We start from the raw sequence: 20,805 nt of genomic DNA, 5'->3' as shown, positions 1-20,805 counted from the left end.
TAAAGATTTTATTTATTTATTTGAGAGAGAGATAATGAGAGAGAACACATGAGAGGGGGGAGGGTCAGAGGGAGAAGCAGACTCCCTGCCGAGCAGGGAGCCCGATGCGGGACTCGATCCAGGGACTCCAGGATCATGACCTGAGCCGAAGGCAGTCGCTTAACCAATTGAGCCACCCAGGCGCCCGCATACTTTCAATAAATTGAAAGATATTGAAGAATTTCTAGAAAGTTGATACAGTGAACTAGAAATTGTGATATTTGATGTAGAAGGATCATACACATAGATACTAATGTATTCCCAGTAATGGAAGAATTTGAAATGGAAAAGAAACATGTATTTTGTGCATCCAAAGCTTGGACAGATAGATGTTGGACAGGAATTTGGTCAAAGATAGCTCTGAGACAGGATAAATTGGGGTATATACTTCAGGGAAGTGAGAATTCTTATAGTAAGACAGAGGAGTAGTAGTTTGTGACTACTAGTGATGTGTAGGATGGATTAGAGAAATGACTGGGTGCAGAGAGTCCAAGTCTATTATAATTATCCATGAAAAAAAAAAAAACAAAGAATCCTTGATTCGATTCAATTCAACAAGTATTTATTGAGCACTGACTATATGCCAAGTACTCTTCTTGATGCTTAGGTTAACATTGTGAACAAAGTAATATAACTTCCCTGCCTTCTTGTGACTCACATACAAACAATTGAACACAAAAACAATAGGAAAGAAGACTATGACAGTAAGAGATGTTGCAAAGTTTGAGTTGACAGAAACCTCCTTGTATTCATGGTCAAGAAAAAGAAGAATTTCAAGAAAATGGCACTAAACCTAAGTAACAGGTAAAACAGAAAAGCCATTGATAGAGCAGGAGTAACTTATTCAGTGAATGTTGAATTCTTCCCAGTGCCAAGAACATTCTGATAAAGTGGTGGGATGATGGTGGGAATCCTGGACAAGTTGAAATTTTGACTCAGACAGGACATCCTTGTGCAATATTCAACAAAACAACTGAAAAGGTGATTTTGAAATTCAAAAGAGAAGTTAGGCCAAGAGAAATCTGATTAGGAAGTAATTTTCCAATTATCAACATATATGAAATTACCAAGAGAAAGAGAATAGAATAAGAGGCAACATCCAGAAACAGAAACTGTAAAACTGACATTTATAAATATACACTGTAAAAGTAAATAAAGAAGACTAAGTTAGAACAGTGATAGGCATGGATATAAAATAATAGGAAAAGAAAAATGCTAGAATATCATCAAAGTGATACTGATCTATATAAAAGAGTTTCCAAAGTGATGGGGTCATTAATATCAAAATGAGTAGAGATCAAATAGAAAAAGACCAGAAAGAGAAATGTTTCAGAAGGAAAGTGTGAGTTTAAGGCAAAAAAAAGCCAGAATACAAAAGATTGTTAGTTCAAGATTAGAAATGGGAAAAATTCATGTGTACTACCTTTTTAAGAAAACTTAGTAGCAGGATGAGCAGGTTTAGGTAATCTTGGTTCTTTGTGGGAGCATTAAGAGATGCATGAAGTGTGTTTATAAACTGAAGGGTAGCAGATTGTGCCAACCCAGAATATGCCTCTTTGGCATAAGGATTATCTTGAACTATTTTGAGAAACTGCAGGCACAAGAGAAGCTCTGAAAACAGTAAAAATTCCCCTTTTGTAGAGGAAATTTACATTAGAAAAGAGGCCTGTACAAGGAAGGGAGTTCTTATCAAAGATCATCTTTTTTGTTTGTTTGTTTGGGCCTGAGAAACTTATTTGCATGGCAGAGCAATCTTTGCTTACCAAACATTTCCTCTTCTCAGCTCCCCCAAAATTACCTTCCCCTGCTTGAAGACCCAGACCCCTATGCCTTTCTTTAGCTCAGGATGGTGTATAAGCTTCAATTGTCTACCTGCCTTCTGAGTCTCGTATCTTTGTGTGGCTCTCATATATTACATACGTAACTAATTATTTTTCTTTTGTTAATCTGTTTTTAATTAGGGGGCGTCTCAGCCAAGACCCCTGGAAAGGTAGAGGGAAAATTATTTTTCCTCTCTTACAAAGCTAAAGAGAAAAAGTTAGTGGTTAGACTGAAGATCCAAAAGCAGGTGGTGATAGAATAGTTCTCAGAAAAGACATTATCATTTGGAATCTGGACCAGAGTCAAAGGGATTAGCATTAATACAATAATGCATTAATGCATTCCTTCTGTCAGGCAAGCAGAGGATGCTATATGAATATACTTTGAGTTGCAGAGAAAAAAAATTAGAGGGTGTTTATGTATGAGAGCTTAGATTTTACTCAATAGAATAGGAGGAAGTTCATATGCCATGTCATTGGGTGATAAAGGTGATGAAAATTATGGAAATTTTGTAAAGTACCACCTTTATCTTCCAACACCTTAGTGAAATTCAAGACCCCAGGAATTTAAACCAAGAAGGAAAAGAGGGGAGGAAATAGAAAAGAAAGGACATATGCCTAAGGGAGATATTGAAGGAAGATCTGAACTTGAGGGAAACAATCTGCCTTTCAATCCATTGAGGAATCACTTTAGAGCATGTAATTAAAATAATAATAATAATGAGAGAAAGGAAGAAAGAAGGAAAGAAAAAAAGAAAGAAAGAAAGAAAGAAAGAAAGAAAGAAAGAAAGAAAGAAAGAAAGAAAGAAAGAAAGAAAAAGAAAGAAGAAAGAAAATGAGAGAGAGAGAGGGAGGGAGGGAAGGAGGAAAGAAGGAAGAAGGGAAGGAAGGAAGGAAGAAAGGAAGGAAGGAAGATAGATTGACTATTTTCCTGGAAAAAATTTATATGAAAAGGCAGTACCAAAAAAAAATAAACACATTGATATATGCTACATTTTCAACCATACCAGCTGAATTAATATGTTCTAGAATTCACTTGCTTTGGTAATCTTTAAATATTATCATCACATACATTTTGAAATTAATAAATTCAGTAATAATATCATAAAATATTTAGATGTCAAATGGAACTCTGGTTTTAAAAAGCCAAGATTTTTATCTAATAGTAGAATTAGCAGGCATAAAAATGTGATAAATTTATGTTATACTGGTTTATGTGAATGGGTAAGTAAAAGTGACACTGGATATCCATATTCATTTATTACCACAATCATTGCTGCTAATGGCAGTTGAAAAGATTTATTTGCATTTCACCAGGTAAGACAAGGTAAGCATTTTATATAGATTACAATTCCTAAAGAGAGTATTTGAATTTGTATCTACTACATTGTTTTTCAGAGTCGCATAATCATGAAGGAAATTCACTGCATGCCTGATGCAAATGTTAGTTGAAATGCACAAATTTCTTCTTTAAAGTGTTTAATACCTTCCAGAGACAAACAGGGTTTAATTTAATAAAAGACAGATGAAAATAAAATATGAATAAACTGAAGTCACTGCAATTAAGAAAAAATGAAACAATCCTATGTTCAGAGTAATTCTAAAAAATTGTTGCCTAAAAAAAAAAAAAAGCAGTCTTTTTGACTGTGCTGCTTATGATGGTGCTATTTTTCATTTCCCATTTCTCTTCATAAATCAAGACTCTAACTCTGTATTTAGACTTTAACTGATGATCCCCAAAATACAATGTCTATTTCTGCATGAGTGCATAGTCTACTATGTTTTCTCATGTTTTGCTCCATGATCGTCATTATGTATGAATGAAAGCAAAATGCAGTCAATATTCGTGATACTTCATCTCAATGAAGAATGCATACTGTAAACCTAACAAAATTGTAGCACAGATGGAAAAAAAATGACATTTTTAATGATGACACTCATAAAACATTAAAACTCTTTTTTTAAGGAATTTCTCTATGATATTTGGTGGTTTGTGGAGTTTTTGGCTGTTTTGTGTTTCACATCCAAAGTTGCTTTACATTAAAATAATTTGCCATTTGCAAGAACTACATAAAGTGGATCTCAAATTTAGTTTTCAAATATTTTCAGAAATCTTAGAGTTTTCAAGTTTAAAAAGTGCTGTGTACAGCAGGCTATGAGTATCATAGGGGCCATACCAGACTATAAGGATCACTACACGGATTCTGAAACCATAGTGTTTCTTGAACTGTGTCCTCCTGATTGCATACATCAGAATCACTGTTAAAATGCATTTTCCTGAACTCTCTCTGAGCCAGAATTTCTTAGGAGTGGTAGCCAGCAAGCTACAAATTTAACATTTTTCCCAGAAGACTCATGCGCCCTTAAGTTTGGGAATGACTGCCTAATGTTGTGTCATAGTTTGGCAAATTTCACAGTCATTGGGAAGGTAGGGCAGTGACAGGTAGAAAGAGGTTGAACACTAGAGTGATTTCTTTGCTTGAAATATAGACCGTCACCACCTACATTTAGATGAAAGAGAGATACTGTCCTACCTATGGCAGGCATAATTTTAAGATGATCCCCCCAAGATAGCCACTGCATATAGCCTGCATAACCCCTGGAACTGTGAATATGATGGATTTACTCCCATTATTAGGTTATATTATATGGGACAGTTGATTTTAAGAAAGAGGGTTTATCCTAGGTGAACCTGACTAAATCTGATGAGCCCTTAAAAGGTACTAGGCTCTTCCTGAAGTCAGAGATTCGACACAAAAGAGAGATTCAATAAGATTCCCCATTGCTGGGTTTGCAAATAAACCAGGGGCCATGTGGCAAGGTATGCTGGCGGTCTTTAGAATAGGAGTAGACAGCAGCCCCCAGATGACAGCCCACAAAGAAACAGGGACTTCCGGTCTTAACACCACAAGGCACTGAATTTAGTCAACAACCTCAATGAACATGGAAACAAATTTTCTCCCACAACCCCCAAATGAAAATAGAGCGGGCCAACACTTTGGTTTCAGCTTTGCAAGACCCTGAGCGGAGAATTCAGCCATTTCATGTTTGAATTTCTGACCTACAAAACTGTGGTCTAACAAATGGGTGTTATTTTAAGCTGCTAAACTTAGGGTGATTTGTTTCACAATAATCGACTTAAAATACTATTTTAATATTTTAATGCACTGATACATACTCACTTAGCCCAAAAGTGACTCTGGCCTGTGGTGATAGTATAACCCAACCAACTTGAGTTCACTCCTTGGAGAGTCTCAGAGAGAAACTACACCACGAGTTGTCTCACAGTGTAAACTGTATTTACAGCAAGTAAGATGGGTGGTGGGGTAACTTCCAAAGCTGTGACTCCCCAAGGAAGGGTGAATGGGTCCCTTGTATTTAGAATTAGGATGAGTATTGAGATAGGGAAGTCTTTTTTTTTTTTTTTCTTTCTCAGTTTGGTTTTATTGATGTCGGGGCTCAGGCCTTGACCGTGAACTTCAAGTACAGCCGCGGGCCTTCCGCGGCTGCTTCTTGGTCTTCAAGTTCTCCTGGTGCTTATTCAGGCAGCGAGCGACACATGGCATGTGTCCTCTCGGGCGCAGATCCAGGGGCTTGGACTTCTTACCCTTGTCGAATTTCCTGAGGTTCTCTTTCAGAGTCTGGTTGATGACGGCGAGAACACCGGCGATAGATTTGCAAACAACTCGGATCTTGGAGAGCTTACAAGCCACATCGCCTGCCGCTTTGGTGATGCGCAGCTGGGACAGCTCCACCTTCGGGTGTTCCAGCTGCTTAAGCAGCTCCTCCTTCTTCTTGCCAAAGGTCTGGAGGCATAACCTTGGCCAGGTCTGCGCAGTCTGCCACCACCCCTCCTCCCCGCAGACTTGCATGTGGAAGCAGGCACAAGGCTGAACATGCGCATTAAGGAAACGTGCTATACCTACATCGCATGTTGTGTTAAGCGGGGCTTGCGCTCCTCGCGGGGCAGAGATTTTAGTATTATAATGAGATAAAGGTCACGGTCAGTCATTCCAAGCCCATCTGTGCAGGCACGAGTTGGGGGTTTAGCTCAAACCGGCCTGGGTGGTCTGGGCCACCAGAGCTCTCCTCTGGGCAGTTCATTATTGCTTGAGGGGTAGTTTCAGTTCCATCACAGTGTGTTATGCCTGTAGGGTCTCTTGTTAAGAGATAAACTTGAAAGAAGAGTTTAAAGAAAATGTGGGACTAAGGTCGATGGGTATAAGCAGGTGAGCAGTAAAGGTCAAGTCTTGGGGCCTCCCTGGTGACAACAGGCGCGATCTGAACAGTCACTCTTTTAGGCACAGTTTTACTTCCCCAAACCATGTATATGAGTGAGATTGGGGTTATGAACCAGCAGATTTTACATATCAGAGTTAGGTTTATAGAACCACCAAGATCTGTTGTGTCTAGGTTAATTAAAAAAAAAAAAAAATTTTTTTTTTTAACTAAGAAATCCTTGGTAGGAAGAGCAGAATCCCAAAAAGTTCGAAATTCCCCCATCAGAAGTGATTTTTAAAAACTCCGAGCAAGTTTATATGTTACAATCAACATTGTAAGGTAAATTAATATTTTAATCGCTCTTACCAAAGGGGCATAAGGGCTTAATTGGAGTCGATGGTCCAAGATCCTGCACTAAAGCTGCCAGCATCATGCCTCATTCTCAGAACAATTCTTTTCCTCACCAAAGAGAAGCTCGTGAGTCCGTCTATTCAGCCAAAATAAATCATTTTTTTCTCTTAATGTGTCCATAAGCAACATCTACTTTCCATTACTTCTTGTGGCCATACAAGCATTTCATTGACTATTTCCATAAACAGTTCCCACATGCCCATGCCTCCTTTAATGACTTTGAGATTCTAATAAAGTGATTAGAACTCCTTATCCCTGCTGTGGCCTCTGCTAAAAGATGTGAAAATACCCCTCCTGCTGGGGTTGCCCCGCCAGCAAAATTCAAATGACCCACCAACAAGTACATCTGTTGTAATTTGACTTTCTTTGCCCTTGTTACTTTTTTTCTACCATTCTATAAGACCTTTAATTTTCCCCTTGAGGCTCTAAATTCCTTTTTAATTATTTATTTGTAGAGACTCTCTTCTACAAATAAAATCAGGTTGATTGGTCTTCTAGTTTTCCTCTATTGGAGTTTTAACACTGTCACTTGTTCTCCTCACAGCGTCCCTAGCTAATATGTGTGCAAACATGACGGGGTCATCCAGTTCACCTTATGTATTCACTGAATGTTCGTGTTATGGGTCCCAGATATCCTGACTAACATCTGTACAGTTGTGATCTTGCTGAGAAATGTAGCCGTGAATCTCTGCAACACCCAGTCAATAAGATTTTGGCAAGTAGTTCTGCTAAACCCAGGAGGCAATTTACAGTGGCAGAACATTTAGACAAAAACTGTTGAATGTTTTATCAATCTTCAAGAAATGTTAAAAACAAAACTGGGTTTAGTGGAAACATTTCTCTTTTTTTGGACTTTCTGATTTATACATTACACACTGGCAGAAAGGATACTTAGTCCTTTGCTGGTTTTGCCTTTAGCCTTGTCCTCTGGTGGTAGCAGGCAGCCCTTCTTCCCTCGGTCTGGATGAGACAATACTGAAACCTCTCATTCCAGGATACACCTGTGACCTGTCCTGGCTAACTGAGGCTGCATTTCACTGACCACAGTGGGAAATTCATTGCCATTGTGGGCCAATAATTGTCTGGGGATTTTCATAAAACTGTTGGGAAAGGTAAGCTGTCTTTTTCCCCTGGGGTTTCCACGTGGGTTGAGAAACCTCTGAAGCCGCTGTTGACCAAATTTGCTCTTAACATAGGAGAATCTGCCCAACAATGACAATAATCTACGAGAAAGCAGAGCTGAGGAGAGTGGTCATTTCAGTATTCTATCCTTTGAAAACTCTACACCTAGCCATGCCTGAAGGGATACCACCCCCAGCCTTTTCAATTACTTGAGCCAATCAATTCCCTTTAATAGTTAAGCTCCGTTGGGCTGGGTTTTCAGAGTTGCAACTAAAAGAGTCTTGCCTTATAGAAAAGGTCCCTTTCACAAAAGTTAAATTAATTCGACTCTACCCTTTGAATTTAGTAAAAATGACATTATAAAGGTAATTTATTGACTTAATAATTTTTGAATGGAATACAATCACACTCCCGAAATATACCTTTGGTGATCATTTTAAAGTCATAACCATTTACATAGTTTGAATTTTTCCAGTATTTAAAGGTATTTCAATGATACAATCTCATTAATTCTTACAATGTCCTTTTGAACTAGCCAGGGGACAGGTATGCTTATCTAATAATATAATAGTCCTGTTCTCTCTTGTACTTCATGACACATTTCAGTGAAGGTTGAAAAACAAAGCACGAGGTCACCTCAGTAAGCACCTAGAGAAAACAGTAATTACTTACCCACTGGTGGGGTATCGCTGTGGAAATCAGAATAAAGGTTATAGCACAAATTCATCACCTGTGAGGAACTGTGTGGCCAATAGAACTTTTAATAATGTAGGTCCATGGAGATAAAATTTACGTTGCACTATATAGATATTTGATTGACACATTTTAGTGAAAGCTCTTCTACTTCATTATATGTATATTCTATGTAAGATAATTATATAATTCATAAATATAATAGTATATTTAATAAATGGTTATTATGTGTAAGTCCTTGCAAACTGTGTATTTAAATATGCGAAAATATAAAACTGAAATATGCTAAAAAGAAATTTTAGTGTTCCTAATATTTTTCCTCATTATATAAGAAGATTGTGGGGGTTATTTTCCTGCAATACAATAGCAGCTATTTGGACTCTTTAGTAAAGCAAGATTAGGGTAGGAGATACTCCCACATTGTTGAATATTTTCCTTATTAAGATCTAAATTATATTTTAATTTGTCAATAATTTCTTTCCTAAAATATATTATACAACCCTGACAATTTAATTTGTTCTCGATAACTTAGTGGCCTCCTCATGAACATCCTTCTGGGTTATAAAATTTAAAATGCTTCTGGATCTATTAAAATATGTCAAGTTATTTAAGTCCAAGTGCTGTGCTTTATGAATTCATATGGCTGCTTTTGATAGTTTCCCATTTTCTTGAATTCTGTGGAATTTGTGCACTTTTCAGTAAAACCTTTCTTACTTGAGTGGATTTGAGTGAGTTGCTATTCCTTATTGAATGTTTTAGGATTTTAGGAGTGTTTACAGAGGTGTTTTATTTTATTTTATTTTTTGAAGATTTTATTTATTTATTTGAGAGAGTAAGAAAGAACATGAATGGGATGAGAGGCAGAGGGAGAAGCAGACTCCCTGCTGATCAGGGAGTCCGATTCGGGGCTCAATCCCTGGACTCCGGGATCATGACCTGAGCCGAAGGCAGATGCTTAACCGACTGAGCCAACCAGGCGTCCCTATAGGAGGCATTTTAATACGGAGCCTTAATAAACCAGCAATTCCACCCACTGGATATAATCCACCATAAGACATGTTCAAAAATGTTCAGAGAAGCACTATTCATAGTAACCAAAAACTGGAGATAAAACCCTAATGTATATCAACAGCAGAGTTCGTAAACAAATTTGAGTATATTCCTACAATGGAAAATTACAAAGACATGAGAGTGAATTAACTATACAAAACAATACGGATGAAATTCCAAAACAAAGTGTTGAGATAGTGAAGCTGGATAAAAGACAGGTTGGTGGGTGGAGGTCTGTAGTAATTAAAAAAGAACAGCAGTGCCTGGGTGGCTCAGTTAGTTAAGCATCTGACTTTTGATTTCAGCTCAGGTCATGATCTCAGTGTCCTGGGATCGAGCCCCACATTGGGCTCCCCACTCAGCGGGGAGCCTGCTTCTCTCTCTGTCCCTCCTTCTGCTTGTGCTCTCTCCTTCTCTCTTTCTCTCTCTCTCTCAAATAAATAAATAAAATCTTTAAAAAAAAAAAACAGTAAGGGGAACTTTCGGGTGCTGGGTGCCAATAATACTCTTTTCCTCGATTCCGGTCCTGGCTATACAAGCATAAATACATTATGAAAAGCCATGAAACTGTGCTATGATGCGTGTACTTTTCTGCATGTGTTTTATAGTTCAGTAAAATTTGCTTACAAAGAAAATAAAAGTTAATTATCATATATGCCTTTATATTTATATTGGATACCACTTTCGAAGCACATGTATTATCTTTCAAAAAGCACATGTATTTTCTCATTTCATTCATTCATTCAATAATCGTTTATTTGTTTCTTTTCTGTCGTGATTGAGGTAGCAGGCAAGGGTCAGGGGATGCAGCACAGATTAAAGTAGACATAATCTCGTGGGCGCCTGGGTGGCTCAGTCGGTTAAGCGACTGCCTTCGGCTCAGGTCATGATCCTAGAGTCCCGGGATTGAGTCCCGCATCAGGCTCCCTGCTCGGCGGGGGGTCTGCTTCTCCCTCTGACCCTCCTCCCTCTCGTGCTCTCTGTCTCTCATTCTCTCTCGCAAATAAATAAATAAAATCTTTAAAAAATAAATTAATTAATTAATTAAAATAAATTAAAAAAAAATAGACATAATCTCTGCTTACACGGAGTTGATAGCCAAGCCAACTTATGCCCACCCAAAACATTCCTGTGAAGTAGGTAGACAGGGTACGGTCTTTTGAGTTTTGCTTGTTTATTTGTTAAGATGGGAGACAATTAAGCATGCTTCTAGGCTTTAGAGAAGAACCCATTTGAGAGGCAGCAGAAGCAGTATGTGAGAGGGAGGGAAGGATTTAAAAGTGAGACCCCAGAGGAGGATAAGAGAAAGGAACCCAGAATGCAGGAGAAAGGAAGAAAAACTCTAAACTAGGAGCTGTCAGGGGTCATATGCTGTTTTTTAGCAGAGCATAGAGTAGAGCCAAGAACCTGACACTTTAACCACATTAAATCAAATTTCTCTTTACTGCTGCCTTCTAGAATGCCAATAAATCCCTTTTATACCCACGTGTGCATGCACACACACACACACATATACTTTAAATAATGAGCTTTGGTTCTATGTACATAGTTCACCATCATCTGTTGGTGATGTGTTGTATTTCCCTCAAATGAGGCATGCAGGACACATTCTATGGCTTAAAACTATGGTGGTGTTCTTTGCTTTTCTCTGGCAGTGGGGAGAACTAGAATGGGAAAGATGGAAATCTGAGAAGTGTGAGGAAAGGTCAGAAAATAGAATAATGGCAGTAACTGAAATGTATGGGAGAAATTCCTCGTTGGAACCCATTGATTTGGATAGTGAATTTCTGAACACCTTAGGATTTGTCACCAAAATGCTTTCTAGAAAAGCAAAGACCTGAGCAAGAGACAATGTCATGGGCCCTGGGGAAAAGATTCTTTTATGTGTTCATCCAGGTTCTTCAAGAAGCAGACAGCAAGATGAAATTAAATGTGGAAAAGATTTACAAAGGGAGTGTCTATGAGAGTGAGGAGGAGGCTAGAGGAGCTTGGAAGAGCTAAGAGACTGCAATGTAAGTCTGACTCTTGTAAAAGAGACAGGGAAGGAATGAAGGTCAAGTAGAAGAGGCTTAGTTAGGGTGCATTTCTGAAAAGCCATTAAACTGTGCTATGTTTCATTTCTGAAACCTTCAATAATGTCAATGGGGAGTCCTCAAGCCAAAATTGTCCATTAGGCAAATTCCATATTGCTCAGGATTGAGCCTGCCTTAGTATCCCTGGTGCACTCAGTCAAGGTCTTAGAGCATCCCCCAGAATGCTGCACTGTCATAAATGTGATGTATTTGAGAGTGCAGCAGTCGGCGTCATACATGAATTATATTCTTCCCTAGTTAGAGACCTGAGATAGGCATTTTCATGGCCACAACACCTTACATATCCCAAACTTGCCATTTTGGATAAAAATGGGATGAGATTCATTTTGAGGATAATAGAATCTGGGGATTTTTTAATATTGTAAATCGTCATCTGGACTCTGGGATGCCCGGAGATAGGTAGATGGATAGATAGATAGATAGATAGATAGATAGATAGATAGATAGATAACTATTTTAGAGAGAGCTGTCATCTGATAAGTGACAGAGAGTTGTCTCTGATAGGTGACATCAGGCAATGGCTTGAATCAAGTGAGGAAGTAATCCACTTTGATATATGTGAGGGAGCATTCTAGACAGAGGAAAGAATAAATGCAAAGGTTATGGGGAATGAGTATGCTTGTCTTGCTCCAGGAAGAGCATGGAAGCCAGCTGAGAGGGCAAGAGGGAGAGTAGAAGAAAATGAGATCAGGGAATTAGCTGGGGACCAGGTTATAGGCCTGGTTGCCATGGAAGAAGCTGTAGAATCATTCCCAGTAACATGGGAAGTCCCCGGAGAGCTTGGGGTAGAGAAGCTATAAGATCTGACTCATGTTATTAAAGGAATCACTCTGGTGCCCATGTGAAGGATCAACTGTAAGTAGAAAGAGGTTCCAAAATCATGTTTTCTCAGCTTCTCAGGATTTATCTCCCTATATTAATCACCCAGTAGGTGACACATTCAAATGGGGTAACTGAAAAACATTTAATGAAGGGATTGCATATGAGAAAATGTTAAGGGTAAAGGGAAACCATCAAAAGAAAGTGATGCTTTCTATTCTCCACCCATAGGCCTGAAGAAGGAAGAAGGTGGGACAATTACCAGAAGGCAAAAGAGAACGATTGCTGTAGGATAGTACCACCAGACAAAAGCTGTGGACTTAGCCCTGCTAACCCATGACCCCAGTGGAGAGGAAAGCAGAGCAATAAATACCTTGACCTCACTTTTGGACAACTTTTCATCTTCTGCTGGTGCTTCCCACCATTCAAACCTAATCAGAAGTAGAGGGCAAGAGAGCCCATTGATGCAGTTCGTACGTGCCAACCTCCTGATAGAACAGCCAGAGAAGGGTATCGAGTGCATTTGCAGGGACACACAGCAATGGGTCACTACAGAAATGCGGAGTATTTATCTTTGAAAAAAGTTATCTGAACACCATGAATCCCATGTGCCTCTATTGTCTTGTTATTCTCATCTCCTTCTCAGAGAAACTTCTTAAATCTACTCCTTGTCATGACCTCTTGATTTCATTTTCTTTCCTCTGCCCACTTCCATCTGGATTGCACGCCCAGCACTCCTTTGAAAGGGCTCCGCCCAAGGTTAGCACTAAACTCTTGCTTGGCACTTCCAGCAATCTCAGTATCTATTTTATTTGAACACTTTTCAGCATTTGATCATAATAATAATAACACTCTTTTTCTTGAAGAGACTTTCCTATCGATCCCCTCTCTTCTCCTTCTTATCCTTATTCGTTTTCTAGGGCCACCATCACAAAGTACCACGACATAGGTGGCTTAAAACAAAAGAAATCTATCCTCTTACAGTTCTGGAGGCTAGAAGTCTGAAATCAAGGTGTCAGCAGGGCTGTGCTTTCTCTGAAGGCTCTGAGAGAGAATGTTTCCTTGCCTCTCTCTAGCTTCCAGGGGTTGCTGGCAATCCTTGGCATTCTTTGATTTGTAGATGCATCACTCCAATCTCTGCTTCTGTTGCCACATGTTTTGTGTGTGTCTGTGTTCATTCCCTCTTTCTAAACAGACACCAGTAGTACTCAATTTCGGGTCCATTCTAACTCAAAATAACCTCATCTTCTCTTGATTATGTCACATTCACAAGTTCCAGGTGAACATGAATTTCAAGAGGACACTGTTCAACCCAGTACAGGCTCCTTTCTTAGATCTTCTTCCAAAGCATCCTCCCCTTAAAATATGCTTCCCCAGGGTGTCCCTCATCCCCTACTCCCTTATTCTGCACAGATCATGATCACAAATGCCTACAAGGAAGCAAATATATAACGAAAATGAGTGACATAGTTCTGCTATCAGGAAAACTAATGAATACCTTCATGATAAATAGCAACTGACCCTCAGTCCAAAGGGGGAACAGGTGGTGTGGCCTGTGTTTGATTGGAGTGAGCTTTTTCTATTCTAAAGGTGATAGGCTATTCAGACTCATCTGAGTGTTGTCATTCAGAAATGCAAGCTTGATGTTGGATTTTTATATAAAATAAGTTAGAAAATGATTCCAAATAAATGAAAACAAACAACAAAAAAATACCAATATGTGGGGAAATAGTATTCAGACTATTTACGTGTCTGGCTTGTGGGGTCCGGTTTGTAACCTCTACTCTATATACATTTCTCTGATGATGTCAAGGGTTACTTAGGATCCGCGGTAACTTGCTCTTTAGACCACCTGTCTTTTCAGCTTGAGATGAGCAGAAAGAAATCATAATGGACAGTCACATTTGTCTACCCACAAGGATATCAATCTTCATATGTCAAATATGAATTTCAGCGCTTCCCACCACTAACCTGCCTCTCTCTCAGTCTCTTTTCTCAAAGAATGGTAAAGTCAAAATTCTGAGAGCTGTCTCAGATTCCTCACTATCCCTTAGCACATCTACCCATATTGTTATACTCATCTAGTATCTTAAAAATCTCTCAGTTGAATGCCCCATATCCCTCCAATGAATCTCCTTCTCTTCATCCCTACTGCCTTGATTTATGTCCTTTTCTAATAGCAGCCTCTATACACTAAGTACTAGAACCCTTTTAAGTAAATATCTCAATCATCATAGCAAGAGTATGATAGTGTCTTGGTTTAGCTTCTAAAATGGAGCACAAGAAAAGTCTTAGGTAGAAAGCAGAGGTGAGGGTATGGGAAGGAAAAGCCAATACGAGGTGCATTATCATGATTTCTGCTATAAACAACAGAAGCTGGAATATCTGAGAAACGAACAGAATGCCTCCAAGAAATGGACACTCCAAATATGAAAGTTTGGAACATTTACTATAGCTGCCTTCCCCCTTATTAGAGGACTGACCCTGGGCCATCTTTGCATTGATTGAGAGGCTCCCACAGCCCAGGGACAAAAAGAGAAAAGATACATGGCACACATTTGAGCTGGACTACTACCAGAGCAAGGTGAGTCTGAGCTCACGTGGAACTATTTTTTTTTTAAAGATTTTTTTTAATTTTTTTATTTGAGAGAGAGAATGAGATAGAGAGAGAGCATGAGAGGGGAGAGGGTCAGAGGGAGAAGCGGACTCCCTGCTGAGTGGGGAGCCCGATGCGGGACTCGATTCCGGGACTCCAGGATCATGACCTGAGCCAAAGGCAGTCGCTTAACCAACTGAGCCACCCAGGCGCCCCTCACATGGAACTATTAAGCACAGCTGAAGCTAAATCCAAGGTAAGCCAAGGGGAGGTGACAAAGCACGAAAGTCATCTGCTTCTCATAAAGAAAGCTTTTGGAGAGACTGCAAAGTAACCAAGCTAGGATTTATATCCAGGTCCGACTCCAAAGCCTGTACTTTTAATTACTATGTGCAAGAAGTTTCCACCCACTTTAAAGTTAGAGGGCACAGTCCCCAAGACTGTCCTCAATTTTGACAGCAATTGCAAGTTTCGGGGGTTCCCAAAGCCACCCTTGGTTTCACTAAAACAACTCATAAAACCCACTGAGATTTATTATACTCATGGTTATAATTAAATATAGGGTAAGTATAGAGATTAAAATCAGACAAAGGAGGAGACACATAGGGCAGAGTCCAGGAGAATTCCAGATGTTAACTTCCTTGGTTCTCTCCTCATGGAGTCAGGATGCATTTGCCTCCCAGCACCAACATATGATAATAATCATGAAGATTGCCAACCCCGGGAAGCTTACTCAAGCATCAGAATTCAGAGTTTTTATTGGAGTTTCATTACATAGGATTGATTGATTGTCCATGTGGTTCACCTCAGTCTTGGAGTTGACTAACGCATGACCCCACCGTAAATCATATGATTAGTCTCTTTGACATAACTCTACCCCTCCACCCCCACCCCTAGCCCTAAGATTATCAGTCCTAACTGGCTCCACCCTAAGATCTGGTCCAGTCATATACCACCCTGAACAAAGATAATTCTCTTAAGTTTGAGTAGATTAACTCCCAAGCTGAAGGCAAAAGTCAGACTTCTCTCTGGTCAATGCCAAATTCTTAACTACATACTATGAAATATGATTAATCATGTCCATTATAACTGTCTTTCTCCCCCCCCCCCTTGAATATTCATTGGCTCTTACTACCTTCAGGATAAGATCTATTCTTTTTAGAATGGCACATTAGGCACCTCAAGATCTGTCCCCTGTCTACCTTTCCAATCTCATACTTTTGCACTCTTATGCACATGCATATAGTCACACACAGCTATACTTCAGACTCAACTCAGAATGTCTTCCCTGACCATTATCCCTTCACTCGCTCCTCTCCAGTATTTATTGCACAGTACCCTCCCAATAGTTATCAAGACATCTTATTACTGTTGATTTGTATATTATTCTCCTGACTATGAGTTCTATGAGAAAAGAAACAGTATTTTTTATCTTTTCACCCATATCATCTAGCACAGGGCTGAGTCAAAATTGGGATAAAAATTTATAAACTACATGAGCAAACAAAGAAGAAAGAGAGAGAGAGGGGCAGGAAAGAAGAGAGAAGAAAAAAGGGAGGGAGAGAGAGAGAGGGAGTGTTGAAACTTCATTTGGTTTGCAGATATGCAGAGGAGTTAATGCCAAGTTTAATAGAATACTATCCCTTCAAAGCCCCAATCCTCGGCCCCCAAGCAGCAACCCTGGTTCTGATGGTAGAGTTTAGTTAGCTTAAGGATAACACAGGACATAAGCTGAATGACATTAAACTGCTCATGGGTTCATACCCAAACCAATTCCCTCTGCAGGGAGGTAACATTTCTGTAGTCTTCTATGATACTTTTAGAATCTCTCCAGGCTATGGTGGCAACAGATTTAGTAGACAAGAGGGATCTAGCAGCACATCGCATGAACTGAACTGGAAAATGTCCTGGCCAATTAACAGCAAATGTCTGTGGCAATTAACAAACAGCCTGGGAACAAAGACTATCTGTATTGTTGTTATGCTCAGTCCTGGAATGTTTATTGTCTCTTCCTGTCTTCGATTTTATAGTTTCAACATTTGAAAGATGTATATTCCATTCTTTTCCTAGTTTGTAAACTCCCTCGAGGACCCAAACCCATCTAATACATCTTTTTATTCACACAACACCTAGTACAGTGTTTGACTCAAAGTACGAATGCCGTAAATATTTTTGAGATAAACTAAAAATTCTATCCCAAACCTGAAGCTCTAATTTAAGTTTCCTGCTACCAGGTCTCTGCAGCATGGCATGGGTATACATGTTAAATAGGGTGGCTTGAACATTTCTCCAGGCTTTTTAGTTGCCTCTATGGAAATTAAAACCGATAAAGTTAGGTTTGTATTAGGAAGGACAGTTAGAGGTCATTTAGTTCAAGTCTCCCTTTCAGATGAGAAACCTGTTAAATTGGCTTGTCTAACATAATGGAGCTAGAACTGTAATCAGAAGCCTGTCTCTAGTGTTCCTTTTACAGCAAGCCTTTTCTCATCACTTCTTTCTAGTGATCAGGACAACAGGGTGTATTTACAACAATGCATAAGAAAACAAAGCACTTCGGTAAGTTTAGGTAGCTTTCTCACTAACACCCATCAACCAGCCTTGAATCTTTGTTAGCTTATATTCAAGAGCCACATTTGACGGTTTGTCATTAACCCTTCCCTCCTGAAAGAATAGAGGCCATCAGCCAAGGTCACTTTTTACTTCTGATTCCTTCTAATCTACAAATTTATCTAATGTCTTCTCTATTAACCTTCGAGAAAGAGGTGTTTCTTCTCCTTTTCAAGGCTAAGATTGCTATCCTGGCACTTGATCTAATTCTTGTCAATATCTAAGAGATTTGTCCTATGGTCTATCTTCTCTCTTTCCCCAGGCTCAGACCTCTCTTTAGGTACTAGCACCACAAGTAGGCTGAACTTTCTTCCACCTTACAACCACCTGACCCTATGTCCTTGAATAATTACTTCCAAATTCTATCCTCCCCTTCTCTTTGAAACATTTTGAAAGAATAGTTCCTTCTCACTTTGTTAGCGTCATTCATTTCTTATCTTATTACGATCAGTTCTCCACCCCCAGAATGCTACTAAAAGGCTCTAACCAAGGCCATAGATTGCTGCCTAATTATCAAATGCAGGGGAAATTTCTAGTCGTTTGTTACTGTTTCATTTTTTCTTCTAGAAACAACTCCCTATTTTTTAGTTTCCATGACTCTGCACTCATTTGATCCCCTGAAATGTTTTTGATCATGATCATTTTTTCCATTTTCTATGTGGATTCTTCTTTTTCTGCCTACTCTTAATATGTCAGTTTCCCACAAAAGAACATAATCATGATTTCAAGTACCAAATACATACTGATGGCCACTAAGTCTGCATTTCCATCTCAGTTTTGATATTGAAATATGTGTGTTCATATACCTACTTAATGGGTTCCATTTTCATGCATGATAAGCACCACAAACTCAGTATTAAAATTCATTTCAACATCTTTGGTGCTATCCCTCCTCCTATATAGTAGAACCCCACCAAAATGCCAAATGTGGGGTCCAAAAATCGTGTCAGCTAAAATTCAAGGTCATATTATTGCAAGGTTAAATAAAAAGTCATGCAGTAAAATTGTAATAGGAACAAAAGTAAAGATAGTGAAACATGTATTGAATATAGATGACCATAGACTGAGAAAGTCTCAAATGAGCACATGGCACTCATTTCCCAATTACTCCCTGTTCTGCATTCCTGCCCCCTGATTTTTCATCTCTCCCTGTTTGAGAACTAAGGCTGGGAGGAAAATTAGAACCAATCATAAGTTCCATTATATACAAATTTGTGTTACCGAGCAATTTTACTGAATGCTCTATCTTACCTAATGGTACCACCACCAACCTAAGTGGTACCACTTAGAATAAAAACCTAAGGCCGGTTTGTATCCTCCTTTCATTACTCTCTACATCCAATTAATCAGCAGTTCTTGAAAATTATACTTCTTTAAAATTGTTCTTCTTTTAAATTATCGGTCTTTAAAAGTCCTCAAATTTGCATAGTGTTTCCATGTTCCCTAATCCCTACCTTAGTCTTTCCCTGGATTACCCTAACATCCTCTATTGGGTCACTCTGCCTCCCTCTTGTCCCATTCAAACTTTAGAATTGGTATTCCAGAGAAAATTTAAGGTATTAAGGCCCTCTCCCTGCCCTACATCCCACAATCCCACTTGTGATTTCAAAATATACCCAGACTCTTCACACGTCGGTGTTTTGCAGCTTCTCTGCCTAGAATTCTGGACTACCTGATTGTTCACTTGGCAGTTGTTCATTGATCTGTTAAGACTCACCTCTAATTTTATCTATGAAGCCATGCCTGTCTTTTTTCTCCTCTCTCCAATGAATACAATTAACCATGTCTTGTTTTTGGTGTCCACTTTCTATATGCAGACATGGGTCTTTTAAAGTATCTATAACACTTCATTGTATTTAGTCATGTACTGTTTCCACTTTTCCACTAAAATTGTAAATTTATTGAAGAATGAAGCTAGATGTGATTCAACACTAGGTGTAGATGGTGATACAAGGTACATATAATTATTTTTTAAATGACAGTACATTTTATGCATTATATATCTCACAACTTTAAAAATAAAGGGAAAATAAAGAGATTATATAGGGCCACTAAGATCATCTGAAAGGCAGAAGTAAAATTAAAAATAAACAATAGGTAGGAAAAAGAGAAGTATATGGACAATCATAGATAAGGCAATGAGGCAGGCACAGTCTGTTTGTTGTCTCTCACTTTCCAAATCATGACCACTCTTTTGAAATGAATCTTTTGCCCTCTTTCCTATTCTTCTTTCCCATCTAGAGTGAGAGAAAACCCCCAATGGCCAGAAACACTACACAAACACTGATCACTCTAATTCAACATACAAACAAGAAACTAGTAAAAACATGGAGTAAAAGAGAAAATATTCCCCCCAAGTTTATAAAACCCTCTAAAATTGCTTTAAGTGAGTATTATTGCATACAAATGACCTTACCCATCCTTTTATTCTCTTTCAATAGTTTTTATCCCAGACCTCTTAGGGATCTCACAGAATTCTGACTTTACTTTTTTGTCATAATTTATTTATTTATTTATTTACTTTAAATATTTCTTTCTTTCTTTCTTTTTTAATTTATTTGAGAGAGTGAGAGAGAGAGAGAGCAAAAGAAGAGATAGGGTCAGAGGGAGAAGCAGGTTCCCCGCCGAGCAGGGAGCCCGATGCGGGACTCGATTCTGGGACTCCAGGATCATGAGCTGAGCCAAAGGCAGTCGCTTAACCAACTGAGCCACCCAGGCGTCCATTTTTTGTCATAATTTAAATCATAGACTACTACAAATAATAAATATCCAGGCTTATGATTTTTCTCATCCTCTGGAAGTATCTTTAAAGACGTAGAACGTTTTTATGAGAACTAGGTGTTCCAGTGAAAATATAACCAGTAGCAACTTGAGAATTTCTATATAGAAAGGACTTGGGAGAAGTAATTTGGCTGGAATGAGAGGCTCAGAGACTCATCTGAGAGATATATTGGACATATGTGCTCACGGTTTTATTGGAGTGTGTATTTTGGGGGAAAGCTCAAGGAAAGGAATGTGGCCAATAGAGATTGTGAAAGGGATACATCATCTCAAACCATCCATGTGTTCTGACACTGAACACTATGTGTGCCTGGATTGTTGGGATTTCTGGTTTTGTTTTTCATGTTATAAACACCAAAATATGCAAAGGATTTAGAATTAAAATATCTGAAAATGAGTCTGCGCGATCACAGTCATGGCTATTTCTAAACTGGAAAAATTAAAAATGTATAAAATGACAATGGTAGGAATCAGTGTGAAACTTTTCTTTATATTTAAAGACACACAGAAATGAGTAAAAAACAAAACAAAACAAAAACCCTCTTCTACCTCC

At 38.8% G+C, this 20,805-nt stretch overlaps 1 protein-coding gene across 1 annotated transcript; it reads right to left on the bottom strand.

Moving 5' to 3' along the window:
• Window positions 1–5,338: 5,338 nt before the first annotated feature.
• LOC123862882 (large ribosomal subunit protein uL29-like) lies at window positions 5,339–5,731 on the bottom strand. The gene has a single exon (XM_045902115.1). The coding sequence runs from the start codon at window positions 5,729–5,731 to the stop codon at window positions 5,339–5,341; it is 393 nt and encodes a 130-aa protein (XP_045758071.1).
• Between the last annotated feature and the right edge of the window lie 15,074 nt (window positions 5,732–20,805).

The sequence above is a fragment of the Mirounga angustirostris genome, unplaced genomic scaffold (genome assembly GCF_029215605.1).
Source record: "Mirounga angustirostris isolate CCGP_5_RB_7025 unplaced genomic scaffold, mMirAng1.0.hap1 SCAF_1, whole genome shotgun sequence".
Lineage (NCBI taxonomy): Eukaryota > Metazoa > Chordata > Mammalia > Carnivora > Phocidae > Mirounga > Mirounga angustirostris.
The sequence above is the reverse complement of the archived record's forward strand: the minus strand, read 5'-3'. Positions and strand labels throughout refer to the sequence as shown.